The 14,838-nt window shown below is 37.8% G+C and overlaps 2 protein-coding genes across 2 annotated transcripts in view; one reads left to right on the top strand and one right to left on the bottom strand.

Moving 5' to 3' along the window:
- LOC109824038 overlaps positions 1-993 on the bottom strand; it is a 26,843-nt gene extending 25,850 nt beyond the window's left edge. The window contains exon 1 of the mRNA XM_020390557.1: positions 719-993. Within this exon, the coding sequence (XP_020246146.1) occupies positions 719-818 (100 nt within the window). The 5' untranslated portion in view covers positions 819-993. The remainder of the gene's footprint in view (positions 1-718) is intronic.
- Positions 5,767-14,838, top strand: part of LOC109824374 (E3 ubiquitin-protein ligase At3g02290-like) — a 14,082-nt gene continuing 5,010 nt past the window's right edge. The window contains exons 1-4 of the mRNA XM_020390955.1: positions 5,767-5,905; positions 10,878-11,018; positions 11,613-12,045; positions 12,745-12,854. Of these exons, the coding sequence (XP_020246544.1) occupies positions 10,899-11,018; positions 11,613-12,045; positions 12,745-12,854 (663 nt within the window). The 5' untranslated portion in view covers positions 5,767-5,905; positions 10,878-10,898. The remainder of the gene's footprint in view (positions 5,906-10,877; positions 11,019-11,612; positions 12,046-12,744; positions 12,855-14,838) is intronic.

The following is a 14,838-nucleotide window of genomic DNA, read 5'->3' as shown; positions in this document are numbered from 1 at the left end:
TCGACCGCGATGCCATCGCGGTCGACCATCACGGTCAACCGCCGAAGCGGTTTGGGCAGAATCTAGGTTTCAGACCCGTTTCATTTGGGTTTTCTATAAATACCCAAAACACGATTCTAGGGTTAGGAGAGCAAGGTTTTGAGCTGAAGAGAGTGGGTTTTCTTTGGGCTTCTATTCTAGGAGCAATTGGAGAGATTAAGAGTTGATTTATTAAGGGTTTATGAGAGATTTGTAACCCTAGATTGTTCCTCTTGATTTCTAATAGTGAAAACTCCCCCCTCCTTGCCCCGTGGACGTAGTCCATTGCCGAACCACGTAAAATCTGGTGTATCTTGTGTTTGTACTATCTTTGGTGTGTTGTTTATCTTCTCTCGATGGTTGTTTGGATCTCGGCATAGTAAGAGGTTTCCCCAACAAAAAGCCCCCATCATAATTCATGACGACAACACCTCACAAGTAAATAACAAACAAATGGACAATAAGCAACAACCAAGCGATACACTTGGCATCGAGACATGCATGACCCTTGTTCACAAAATCTCACACACCATTACAACAAACAATTAATACATGCACACTTTGCTTTGTACATGCGACATATCATTTTCGCTAACGGGCTTTATCGCATTTCAAAAGGGCTATATTCACACATTGAATTGGTTTTAAAAAAAATAGCAACGAAATGAATTGTGACGAGGCTATTGGAAGTTTAACGTACCAATGGAGCCTGCAAGTATGGTGACAAGCTTGGGCTTGAGAATGGGGATCACGGACTCCCTCTCTAACCTGATCACCTCCTTCTTCTTCTTCCTTCCCATTGCTTTCTCTTTTTGCTATGAATGATGAGAGAGAGAGAGAGAGAGAGAGAGAGAGACTGGGTAAAAGGGTCGAAGTTATTGAAGCAAAGAAATCGGAGGGAAAAGGCATTTGCCATCATCTCTCTCTATTCCCTCCGATTTCTCTGCAATTTTTGAAGACGAGTGGTAATTAGAAGTCTCTGGCGAGAGAGAGAGCGCGCTTGGATCATGCTGCAGACTGTACCTATCAGTTTTTGAGGTAAATTTCACAAAAACTCCCCATACTTTTGGGTATTTACCACGACACAGTCTGAACTTTGGTTATTCCACTAAACCCTCTTGACATTATGGTGTCTCGCATAACCCCGCACACTTTTAACTTCTCCCTGCATAAGTGCATAACCCCATAACGCCGTAATTGATCAATGTAAAATGTCAAAAATACCCTTAATTCGAATACCTTAAACAATAATTCAGGATATGTGGGGGTTTTCTGTTACTGAGGGTATTTAGTCCACTGATGTTACATTCTTGTAACTCGTCGAGTTAAAAATGGTGGGGTTAACCTAGGGGTGTCCAATTGGGCCTGAGGCCCAGGCCCAGGCCCAGACCCGGCCCGGTGCCCGGCCAGCCCAGGGCTGGGTTTGGCCCAAACCGGGTTCCGGAGCCGGCCGGCCCAGTCCTAACAACCAAAAACGGTCATATTTGGTCTTTTGACCAAAATACCCTAAAAACGGTCAAAATTTGAGGGTATTTTGGTCATTTGTCTAGGGGTTTTTCATTTGTTTTCTCATCCAAAACTCATCTTATACTCTCTAATACTCTCTTATACTCTCTAATGCTCGCTTTTCCTCTGTAATTCTTCAATCAAATGACTTCCTCCTCTGATTATGAAGGGCAAAACCCAACTCCCAATCTTGAAATGAGTCCTAATACTCCTACAACAGTAGCTACAGCTACTACTCCTACTCCTACTGATGTTGATCACGACTCTGGTGGAGACGATTCTGCACCAAAAGCTCCTAAAAGGCCGAGATCCGATGTATGGAATTTTTTCGAGAAGATAGGTGTCACAATGGATGAACATGGTAAGCTTCTCACCCAGAAGGCTAAGTGTGCGTTGTGCGGCCATATTTTCCAAGCTCATCATAAGAGTTACAACTCGTTCTAAGTTACAAAACTCGTTAAAAGTTCTTAATCAAACTGGCCACGCAAGTTAGTGGTTCTAGTGAATCGAGACATGTGGATCGTCAACGGAGAGGAAATTCGACGCAAGCATTCGAAGGAGGCACTCCATCGCCATCGTGAAGAACCCAGAATTAAACAAAGGGGAGAACTCAGATCAATTCTCCTCTTTTTTATAATCAGTAAATCCAAATTGTAATTGAGATTGAGAGAATACAAATCAAATATATTTCTTTTAATTTTTCTTTTTGCTACAAAATTTTCACCAAACATATGTACATCGTCCGCTAAATTTCTCATGCCTAATATATTACACGTTCCTTCAATCTCGAAAGCCTTATTATTCATTCGTCAATTTACTACTGATAATAATGTTTTCTTTGAATTTCACCCCAATTTTTTTGTTGTGAAGGATTGAGTTACTAAACAGCCCCTCCTTACCGGCCCGAGTGAAAATGAAATTTATTCACTTCGTATATTCCCTTTCCATTCAATAAGTCATGCCGTGTTTTCGGCTGAATGTGCCTCGCTTGCAATTTGGCATCGTCGGTTGGGTCACCCGCATAGACAGTTGCTTAGATCTATGATTAATAAAAATGCACTTTCCTGTTCCTCTAGTTTGGTTGATTATTTTTGTAATGATTGTCAGTTAGGGAAATCGTCAAAGTTGTCTCTTTCTTTGTCGCGATATATTAGTAGTTTGGTTTTGGAACTTGTTTTTAGCGATGTTTGGGGGCCTGCCCTAACTTTAGCTAGTGATGGTCATAAATATTTTATTATTTTTGTTGATCACTTCTCGAAGTATGTATGGTTTTATCCTCTTTATAAAAAGTCTGATTTGTTTGGTATTTTTCCCAAATTTGTTTCTATGGTTGAACATCAGTTTGATACTAAATTAAAATCGGTTCAAACTAACTGGGAGTGGGTGGTGAATTTTGCAAAATCACAGACTAGTTTTCTCAATTAGGTATTGTGCATCGCATTTCTTGTCCTCATGTCCTTGAACAAAATGGAACGGTTGAACATCTCAACCGTCACATTATTAAGACCGACCTTTCCCTTTTGGTTCATTCGGGTGTTCTGCACAAATTTTGGCACTTTGCCTTCGACCGTGTGGTTTACTTAATTAATTGTATGCCCTCAAAAGTGTCTCTTTCAAAATCTCCCTTTGAGTGCATTTTCCATAAAATTCTAGATTATTTATTTCTCAAAGGTTTTCGATGTTATTGCTTTCCTTACCTTAGACCCTATAATTCTCATAAAATGGGTTCATCCTAGTGCATTTTTCTTGGTTATAGTCCTAATCACCATGGCTATCAGTATCTTGACCCTAATACAGAAAAATTGTATATTGTGAGGCATGTGAGATTTGATGAGCACACCTTTCTGTTTTGCTGTCCCGCACTTGAACCTTCCCCTCCAAATACACTATATTGCTCGGCCTTTGTCCTCCACAGCCTATTCCAATCCAGTCCTTTGGGCAGCTCTTGGGCAGCATAGCTGGCCTAGGAAGCCTAGCGCCCGGCCCTGCCTCAGCCAAAGCAGGCAGTGGTCATGACCTCCACCAGGACTACGGGCCTGCTGGAGGTTCGACCTTGCTGCCCTCCATCTCGGCCCAACAGTCCTAGGACCCTCCCTCTCCGTCTTCGACCCCCTTGTTATCAGATAGCTCCGAATCCCTATTCCCTATCCCGATACGAGGCGCCCCTCCTATTTCCCTTTGCCCACCGACTAAATCTCACCCCCATGCAACTACGCCCGAATATGAAGCCCAAAGTCCTTTTCTCTCGGTCACCACCCCCTTTGTCAAGCACACGCTGAGTCGCTAAAGTAATGATGATTGAACGATGGCTGCTTCAGTGCATGACCTCATAACCTAACGATGCACTCTTCCTTACGAATTCTATGAATGTTGTAGGTTGCAAGTGGGTCTATAAGATCAAACAGAAGGCCGACGACTCCATTGAGCGCTATAAGGTGCGCCTGGTTGCAAAAAGGCTTCCATCAACAACCAGGTTTTGATTTTGAGGAGACGTTTAGTCTGGTGGCAAGCCGACGACCATCCAGACTATTCTTTCTCTTGCCGTCTTGCAAGGTTAGTGACTTCGGCAACTAGATGTTTAGAACGCCTTCCTCCATGGGTCCCTTACTGAGACCGTCTACATGTCTCGGCCTTCGGGGTTTGTTGATCCATCTCGATCCGATCATGTCTGTCATCTTCACCGATCTATTTACGGCTTGAAACGGGCCCCTTGAGCTTGGTTCCATCGTTTGTCACATGCTTTGGTGGCAAATGGATTTGTTGGCTCAAAGACTGTCTCCTCTTTCTTCATGTATGCCCATGGTACAACTAAACTATTTATTTTAGTTTATGTTAACGACATTATTGTCGCTGGTAATAGCTCGGACCATATTGCCCATGTCATTTACGCATTCTCCATGGAGTTCTTGCTCAAGGACTTGGGTTCTCTTCATTACTTTTTGGTATTAAGATCGTCCCCCATGGCTCCGGTCTCCTTTTGTCCCAACAAAAGTACATCCTTGATATTCTCCGACGAGCATGCCTTTTCGATGCTAAACTAGTGTCCACTCCTATGTCTACTTTCATGGTTCTCTCTAAGGGATCTGTCTCACTCTTCTCGGACCCTACCAAGTATCGTCAGATAGTTGGTGCCCTTCAGTATGCCACGCTTACTCGTCTCGATCTTGCCTTCATTGTCAACAAGGTCTGCTAATTCATGCACTAACCTACTGATGATCATTAGATGACCATCAAACGGATCCTCTGGTACCTTCGTAGCACTTCATCCCATGGCCTAGTCATCTGTCGAGACTCTCCATTCTTGTGTGAGGTCTATTTTGTGACTCTGATTGGGCGGGATGTCCGGATGACCGTCGCTCCACCAGTGGTTTTGCCATTTTTCTGGGCGTCTGTCTCATCTCTTGGACCTTTCGCAACCATCACACTGTCTCCCGATCCTCCACTGAGTCTGAATATAAGGCTATTACTGACACCACTGCCTATCTCACATGGCTACAGTCCCTCTTTCAAGAATTTGGTATCTCTTTTCGCTCCTCTTTGACTCTCTGGTGCGATAACCTTGGGGCCACTTATCTGTTGGCCAACCCGGTGTTTCATGCTTGCACTAAACACATGGAAATTGATTTCCACTTTGTTCGAGAGAAGGTAGCTCGTCGTGATTTACAGGTTCAGTTTATCTCAACTCATCACCAGCTAGCCTATATTCTCACTAAGGTGCTTGAATCTCAGCGTTATCGATTTTTTGTGGTCCAAGCTTCAGGTCGTTTCCCGCCCTTAGCTTACGGGGGAGTATTGAGATAAATATTAAATTTGATCGTGATTGATACAAATTCCTTATAATTAGCCCTTTCCTTATTGTATTTTACCATATAAGGCTAGGCTGTATATCTACATATAGAACCTTTGTAAAACAAATTCATCAATGCGATAATTATCAAATTCCAATTCAACTTAAATGAAGTTCTTCTTATTCCATATAAGAAAAGTAACAAATCTCTTATCATCAAATAAACTTCAAGTTTGTTAATCTAAGGATAAAAATGATTACGGGTGCATGATGAGTATGTATTTAGGTATCTTAGACACAAATCTGAATAGTTTACTATGTATCCGCATTCATTTGCATGTGTTATTGGATAAAAATATTTAGTAATAGTCTCCGGTTTGTAACAGATACGGATATGGATAAAAATGTCGAGTGGGGAATTTTTTTAAGAGAAAACACCAGTAAACAATATGGACTCCACTGAGAGCACAGCGATGCTCCACCAAATCCCCAAGTCCTCTCTCCTTTCCTCTTTCTCTGCAACTGAAAGACCCTAAAAAATTCCATCTTTTTCGTTGCTTTCATCTGATTTTCACTGCAATTTGGCGTCTCCAGGTTCGATCCCCTGAAGCCTTAACCTCCTCCACTCTTCTTTAATCACTTGCATTTTTATATGCTTATAAATTATAATTTACCCTCTTTTTTCTCGTCGCGATTGCATGAGTTTGGGATTGATCGGATGTTTGTTCGCTAAAGGAGCTGTCTTTTTATTTAATTAGGATTTTTGAGTTGGTTTTGAGGATTTGGACGTAATGGGTTCTCAGTGTTTTGATGCTCTTTTCCAATCGAAATTGCATTGGTTTGGTTGGATTGGAGGCTTGTCTGCTGAAAGAGCTTAGGATTTAGGTGAAATGGGTGAAATGTAAGAACAACTAATCTAATTTGCCCCATTTTCTTGTCATGGGAAGTTATAGAGGAAATATGAGGCATTTGGATTGATTTGGTGGAAGATGTCTCCTCTTTGTGGGTTTTCAGTGTGTTTGAGTGATTTTTGATGCGACTGATTCTCAGTATTTTGGTAAAATATGGAAAACATTTAGCTGATCGTTTGCTGAGAATTCTTGTGAAGCCCTGAATCCTCAAGCTCTATTCTTCAGTGATAAATTGCATTGCTAGATGATGTAGGACGCTTAACGGACAATTTCACAGAGGATTGAGACAATCGCAAGCTAAATGCGCATATATACATATTATTAATTTCCAAAAAGAGACGATCATATCTTCCAATCCAGAAAGCGGATTCTGACATATTATCTATGTAAATCGCCTATCTCGATGAGACAAAGCTAACCGAATCGTCAGATTTTTGGAATCTCATCAGTATCACAAATTATTAGTAGAATTCCGAAAATAATTAATATCTAGTTTATTTTTAGTAATAAAGTTAAGAGTCTATTTAGATTAAAAAATAAAATCAGTTTTAATTTAATTAGGATTGATTTATTTCCTTGGAGTTTTTTAGGTAGTTTTAAATTGTTTCGTTATTTTAGGAATTCTGTTCTTATTAGGAGTAGATTTTTTTTTTCTATTTAAGAAGAAGGATTGTAAACATCATAGATCAGATCACTTTTATCAATAAAATTCTCTTTTATATTACTTTGTGGATTCGAGGTTGTCTCTTCGTGGATTCGAAGATTGTTCTTTATGGATTCAGAGAACACCCTTTGGTGGATTTCGAGGTTTATCACTTTCGTGCTGCGTCAATTGGTTTCAGAGACCTGTTTTTTCGATTCGATGGCAGACGACGAAGCCCCTATTTCTCAAACTAAGTTCGATGAGTTGAAGATCGATGCTCATCAGATTAAGACTACCGTAGATCGACTTGCGTCAGCAATGGAGTGTCTGAACATGATAGGAGTTCAAAATCGCGTTGATAGTCGCTAACGACGTGATCGGACTCAACAGGACGAATTCAACAGCGACTGTAATGACTGTGAAGCCCCACACCGCGATTATGATCGCAGAGACTGCCGTCGACGGGACAATTATGACGCTAAAGGATTAAAGATACCATTATTCAATGGAAAGCTTTATGCTGATGATTTCCTTGATTGGATTGATGAAGTGGATAAGTTTTTTGAGTATGAGATAATCCTAGAAGATTAAAAAGTTAAATTAGTGGTTTATAGACTTAAAGGGCAAGTATCTGCATGGTGGGATGAAGTATTGATAAATTGATACCATCAAGGAAATGATCTAGTTCGAACGTGGGCAAAGATGAAAAAATTATTGAGAGACCGTTTCTTACCTTCTAACTACAAACAATATCGGGTGTCTTTCAAAGATTTTTTTATCTTAGCAGACACGGTCCGTCTAGAGAAGAAGGTGGAGCGAGAACTTGAACAGAATGACAAATGACCTTCATCATGGATGTTTTTAGAGAGTTATCAAACTAGTTATGATTATGGCAAAACTAAGAAACATCAATTCATCTATGAGAAAGAGTCTGGATTTGGGAAGAGCACCGAAGAAGGAACAACAAAGACTTCATCAATTATGTTAATTATAGAATCAGAGGCATTTAAGTTAGAGGTTACTAAGAAGAAGATTATTCTAGTGGCAGACAACAAGATACCACCAAAAAGGAAGATTTTGTCACCATTAAGATTCATCTTGAGGTTCCTGATGTTGATGGTGATATATTAATGACGACTGATATTATGCATGATATTCTCAAAGAGGTTGTGAGTGATATTGCACATATTGTTGTTATTCCAATGGAGGAAAAAGATAAAATAAAGAGTAAAGCAATTGATGATATATGTGCATTGCTTAGTGGATGACCCAAAATAAAGGAGATGGAGTGCAAGAGAAATTCTTCTCTTGAAATAAAGAGTGTCAATAATTTTGACAAGATTGAGATGAAATTGCAGGCACAAGAATATAAAAAGAACAAGGAAATAATTTGTAGGAGTCAAGTCTTCTTTAGATCCACATGCCATCAGTTATATTAAAATAATATGGGAAATATTCATTTAAAAGTTTGATTCTGAAGAAGACCTACTTGAGAAGGTAAAAGAACTGATGGAGAAAATCAATGCTAAGTATAAGGCAGACGTTGATTGATGCAGGAGAAGAAAAATGTTTATCAAGGAAGCTGCTATTCAAACAAATATAAGCTCGGGGTCAAGCTTCTTTCAACAAGTGGAGATTGATATATGATGCTTAACGGATAATTTCATGGAGGATTGAGATAATCACAAGTTAAATGCGCATATATACATATTATTAATTTTTAAAAAGAGACGACCATATTTTCTAATCCAGAAAGTAGATTCTGATATATTATATATGTAAATCGCCTATCTTGATGAGACAAAACTAACCGAATTGTCAGATTTTTGGAATCTCATCAGTATCACCAGTTATTAGTAGAAATCCGAAAATAATTAATATTTAGTTTATTTTTAGTATTAATGTTAGAGTCTATTTAGATTAGAAAATAAAATCAATTTTGATTTAATTAGGATTGATTTATTTCCTTTATTATAGAGAGTCTTTTAGGTAGTTTTAAATTGTTTCTTTCTTTTTGGAATTCTGTTCTTATTAGGATTAGACTTTGTTTAGATCAGATCACTTTAATTAATAAAATTCTCTTTTATATTACTTTGTGGATTCGAGGTTGTCTCTTCGTGGATTCGAAAATTGTTCGTTGTGGATTCAAAGATTGTTCTTTATGGATTCAGAGAACACCCCTTGGTGGATTCCGAGGTTTATCACTTCCGCGCTGCGTTACTAGATGCTCATATTTTCCTCTTTTCTCACCACGATCACATGAACTTGGGGTGGACTGGGATATTTTCTGATAAAGGAGCTGCTTTTTGTAAGGTTTTGAGTTTTAAGGGTTTGGATGAAATGGGTGCTCAGAATTTAGGTTAATCTAGTTTTCCTTTTTCTTGTAATGAGAATTAGAAAACGAATTTCAAGGAACTGAATTGATTGGCAGAAGGAGCCTACCGTGTTTCGTAGGTTTTTGAAAACTGAGGGGTTTTAATAGGATGGATCCTCAAGATTTTGGTAGCTATGGGAAAAAATTAGTTCCTAAATAAACTAGATTTTAGTTCATTTCGCAAAGAAGTAAGAGATTTTGACATAACGGTCGTCAAGTTTTGTATCAAGAGCGAGAACAGTTGATTTTTTTCTGCATTTTCTGATCGTAAGCTTGATTTCTATGAGGAACTGTAATTTGTATCACAAAATGAGCCTCTTTCTGTAGAGTTTTTTTAATTTTGTGGCTTCTGATTAGAAGGTTCATCAATGCTGGGAGTGACTTCGGAGCCCTTCATCTTATCTATTAGTTGCATTTTCATGAACTTATTTTGGAATTTAATTTGGTTTGAAAGAGAGATGCATTTTGTAGGGTTTTGAAGGTTTGATGGAAAGGGTCCACAGGATTGCAATGAGCTGATTAAAGTCATGAACCCAACCAATGGTTTCCCCACCTGCTTATCATGATTGGATGATAGGGTCTCCCCATCCACTTATCTTTTGAAAGTTTTTGAGTACTGAGAATTCAGGTTTTCAATCAAATGGGAGCAATTTTTTTTTAAAACATTGGAACTCTAGAGTTCATCATTTTCGTAACAATAGCATATAGTTACTGCTTCATGTTCTGATAAAAGAAGATTTTTAAGATACCAAAACGTTTAGATCGTTCAGAGTTTTCAGAGATAATGCAATAGGTTGTTGAAGATTTTGTCAAAATGTAGGAAACCCGGTTGTCCATGTTCTGATCACAATATGAATTGGACGGGAATATTGTTTTTGGTTTGTGGTGCTTATGCAGAGATAGGGTCTTGATGATTACCATTTATCATTGGGAACATGCCGTTATCGTCACGATCGCATAAATCTTGTGATGTTTTAGGAACTGCCTTCTTGTGATGTTTTATATCTTGAGAAAATGAGGAAAATTGTGACCTTTTTCTCTAAATTATTATCTCCTTTTTAAGTAACTAATTAGCTTCCGTCAAGTTGAAAAGAGCAGTCTATGTTCTTTATAGGGTATTACAGACGATAACCTACAATTTTTCTTGGTTTTACTAGAAATCTGTGCATGTCTTCTGTGGCTATACCATCTAGTTGAGAAGAGTGAGTCTATGTCCTTTATAGAGTATTACAGATGAAAACCTACAAGTTTTCCTGGGTTTACTAGAAATCTGTGCCTGTCTTGCGACTCTTGCCATGGATACACCTGTGAAATGTGGATCTATAAACTTCTTTATACAAGAACTTGGTTGCAGCTTAAAGCCTTACTGATGTTTGACTAAGGCAGATGTTTGTATCCACATCACTTAGCATGTAGGATCTGAAGTGCACTTTATTATTCATAAAAACAAGCTTCATGATTTTGATCCTGCATCTACCACTATTTTGGAGGATACAAAACTGCAATGAGCCTGCACAATCTTTTGGTATTGTAAATGTCTCTGTTCAGTTAGAACCCATATTGATGCTCTTCAAAGTTCACTTCTTTCTTCTGTTGCCTTTAGATGTTTCCGTTTCTTGACCTTTATCTAATGTTCAGATCTGCTAGTGAACTTGGAGTATGGGTGCATTTTGCTGCTGCCCATGTGGGGAGGATTTTGAAGAATATGCTCATCCAAGCAGTTCGATTTATAGACACTGCATATGTCTCAGATACTTCTTTCATCAGCTGTTTAGTGGGGTAACTACTTTCATTTGTCTCTATGCAATTTAAACTTCTTGTCAGTTCGATCATTAAGATCCAGTTGTTTTGATCTAAATCATCTTCTGTTTTAAGTTTATGCAAACAAATAAAAATATGGGGATGCGCATGTGTGGGTGATGAGTGTGTGTGGGTGGGTGATGGGTGTTCGTTCTTGCGTGAATACATTTTCATACAATCAATAAAATAATTTTGAAACTGGTATATGAATCCTGTCCAATGAATTTGAAATTTTCCATTATTATGCTTGCTTTCTTTATAAAGCTCTCCACATAAAAATGCTGTGATTTAGCTATTACCTAATTGTAGAGTTATTTTACTGCAGTATCTGAATGCTTCTTTAACTAGCTGGACAATTTAGGGATAAAATATTAGTAACATTTTAAAGATTTAATTCTCAATGAATTTATTGATATTTCTAGAATCTCACTCAATGGATAGATATCAAGATGAGTGTGTTCATTCAATTATGATCACCGAATTGAATTGTCTTCACAAATCTAGTATTACGGTCCAATAATGAAGTCATTATTATTTCTATCCTTTTATAATCATTGTCATGCTTTTCTGTAGTTTATGTTTCAAAGGCTTGAAGGGAGAGCAGTCACTTCATCTTCCCAAGGAGTGCCACCACTGACATCGACAGGACTCAGTAACCCATCAGCTGACAGTTCCTTCTCTGAGACCCACCACCTTCTTCCGAGACCTGCCCCTTATGATACAGATTCTAGGTATTCCCGTTTACAACGTGATGGGCTTGTCTCAAGACGTGAGAAATCTACGAGCCATATACAAGAGGATTCACAATTGCTTACTAGAAGCAGTAGTAGTTCATGTGTGGAAAATCTGGGTTCAGGGAAGAAGAAAAACAGTGCAGATGCAGAAGAAGAGTGTAAATCTTGCCGCTCTGAGTCAGCGAGATTTACATCTGCAAAAGGTTTATATGGTACAGGTTACATTTTGGCTACCTCAGAAGATGAAGATGTCTGCCCTACTTGTCTTGATGGTAACTTCATTTCTTATCATTGTGATGATGGTAGCAGTATGGTCTCACAGTTTGTTCCTCACCCAATATGATTATCCAAAAAAAAAGAACTTTATAAATATTAGTAAATTGTTTTATGAACTCTTACTGCTGAATGTGTATAATATATTCGACACGTTATTCGTAAATTCGTCGAGTAAGCATATATTCTGACTATCTTCAATAATTATATCAGGTATTTGTGATGGAGACTTTGACTTTTTAGTTTTTGCTGCCTCTAGTGGGTTGATGCACAAGTTAGCAAGCATATAAACATGGCAAAGTTGCAACTTTACTAAAATCTTAAGCATATGCAGTCCCTCTCTCTTCTCTTTCTGCTTCTCTCTGACCTTCCCTCGTTTCATCTACCTGTAGACCATTTATTTTAATCTCTCTCATTTTCATGTTGATATCCCTTTGAAAAGGTATTCTCATATGGTCACTGAAATCCATGAATCTACAGAAGTTTATGTTTGAAAGTTTTTCTATTGTTTGCATAAGTAAAAATGTACATTGTGAATCCTTAAATTAGTAATAACATGGGTATTTGGGATTGCTTGTTTGTGAAAATCTAGACTTTCTTGTTCTTTTTGACAACTGAAGAAAGTGTTTGAAAGATCAGTAACTGAACATCAATTGTCATATTTACTATTCTTACTCTTTTACCTCTTTTCTTTGCAGAATATACTCCTGAGAATCCAAAAATTATTACTAAATGCGCTCACCATTTTCACCTGGGCTGTATATATGAGTGGATGGAAAGGAGTGAATTTTGTCCGATCTGTGGCAAGGTAGATGACAATACTTTTTCTCTGTATTTCTGTTCTGTTTTTGTAACTTGGAACCCTTTAGTTTTCAAGTGCCTAAAGCACATTGGGATATGCATGGGTGCCAATTTGTTCAGATCTGTAAATTATCACCATTGCACCTTCTGAGAACCCATGAGCACACACCCATGTCTTATAGGTACATGAGAACTTGTGTGTATATATGCACCGACTTCCTCTTCTTGTTCTTAATTATAAGAAAACCATCAGTAGGTCAACAAAATAAATTTAGATTGATACTCTTACACACTGATTTCTGATATCTTCTGAATAAAAATTTCAGTCTGGTAACAATGAAAATGGTGATTATAATCATAATCTTTGAACTGAATGGAAAGGAGTGAATTTTGTCCGATCTGTGGCAAGGTAGATGACAATACTTTTTCTCTGTATTTCTGTTCTGTTTCTATAACTTGGAACCCTTTAGTTTTCAAGTGCCTAAAGCACATTGGGATATGCATGGGTGCCAATTTGTTCAGATCTGTAAATTATCACCATTGCACCTTCTGAGAACCCATGAGCACACACCCATGTCTTATAGGTACATTAGAACTTGTGTGTATATATGCACCGACTTCCTCTTCTTGTTCTTAATTATAAGAAAACCATCAGTAGGTCAACAAAATAAATTTAGATTGATACTCGTACACACTGATTTCTGATATCTTCTGAACAAAATTTTCAGTCTGGTAACAATGAAAATGGTGATTATAATCATAATCTTTGAACTGAAGAGTTATGAGTGCCCAAGAAGTATCCAAGTATTCTACACAGTAAGAGTACTGAAAACATAAAGTGTGGGATTTCTAGCAGTATATTAGAAAATATTGTGCAGCTCAAGAAGTTATTTCTGCAAACACACTCTGGATCTTTAATGTTTGTATTTTTTGTTATCATTAGCTTAAGTTGCACCTCTATCACTCTGTTTCTGAGGCGGATGTTCCCTGATTCTGTTCTCTCATTTTTCTTTATATTTCTGTTTCTAGTCTTCGAAACATTGTTTTAAATATCCCCGACATGACGGATATATTGCCCGATTTATCCTTTTACAGGGCTTGCCACGTTATGGTCTCTAAATATCATTTACCGCTTTTTGTCTATTTTGGACGATATATCCCTGATATGGCTGATATATCGGCCAATATGTTGGCTGATATATGCTTTTATATGTCTTGTCACAAAATAATATACCGTGTTTGGTAATTTTTGGGCGAGATATCATAATTTTTTCATTATGTCAAAGGACATTTTGGCCTAAAAAAACGTAGGTGAAATGTTACAATGCTAGTTTGTACTTCTATTTGTTTTACAAAGTTGTTTAATGATCCTAAACGTATATTATTTATATTTTGTATGCTTAGATTTCAATAAGTATGTTGAGATTACATTTTAGTGCATTATACTATGTATGCAAATATCCATTATGGCATTCCGATATTTATCACATATCCCTGATATTTCCCTGATATTTGCAATCCGATATGAATTATGGCCATCCGATGTTTCCGCAATATTCGATATTTAAAACCTTCAAAGTAAACTAGATCTCTGGCTATACACAACTTCACTAGTTTTATTGTTGAGATTTAACTCCCTGTGCTCGAAAAAATGCCTCAAAAGTAAATGGTATCTCAGAAATCATGGTTATTGTAGTAGTTCCACCCTCGGACTGCTTGTTATGTCAGGGCTCTAGACCTAACGGCTTTCCTTTAATTTCACATGTACTTGAGTGGGAAAGGTGGTGATTTAGCTGATGTTTACTGTTTGGAAATTTTACTTTCCAATTATAATTCTAGGGTAAAAGTAAATTAATAGTAGTTTATAGTGCTCTATGTGCTAACCACAGTACATGAGCCAAATCAATCAGGGACCTTCAAAATTTTGTTCAGAAGATTTGGGTTATTTCAAACCGAATAAATCTGCCATTAGAAAGTGTTCATTTCGTGCA

This window comes from Asparagus officinalis, chromosome 9, assembly GCF_001876935.1.
Source record: "Asparagus officinalis chromosome 9, Aspof.V1, whole genome shotgun sequence".
Taxonomy (NCBI): Eukaryota; Viridiplantae; Streptophyta; class Magnoliopsida; order Asparagales; family Asparagaceae; genus Asparagus; species Asparagus officinalis.
The sequence above is the reverse complement of the archived record's forward strand: the minus strand, read 5'-3'. Positions and strand labels throughout refer to the sequence as shown.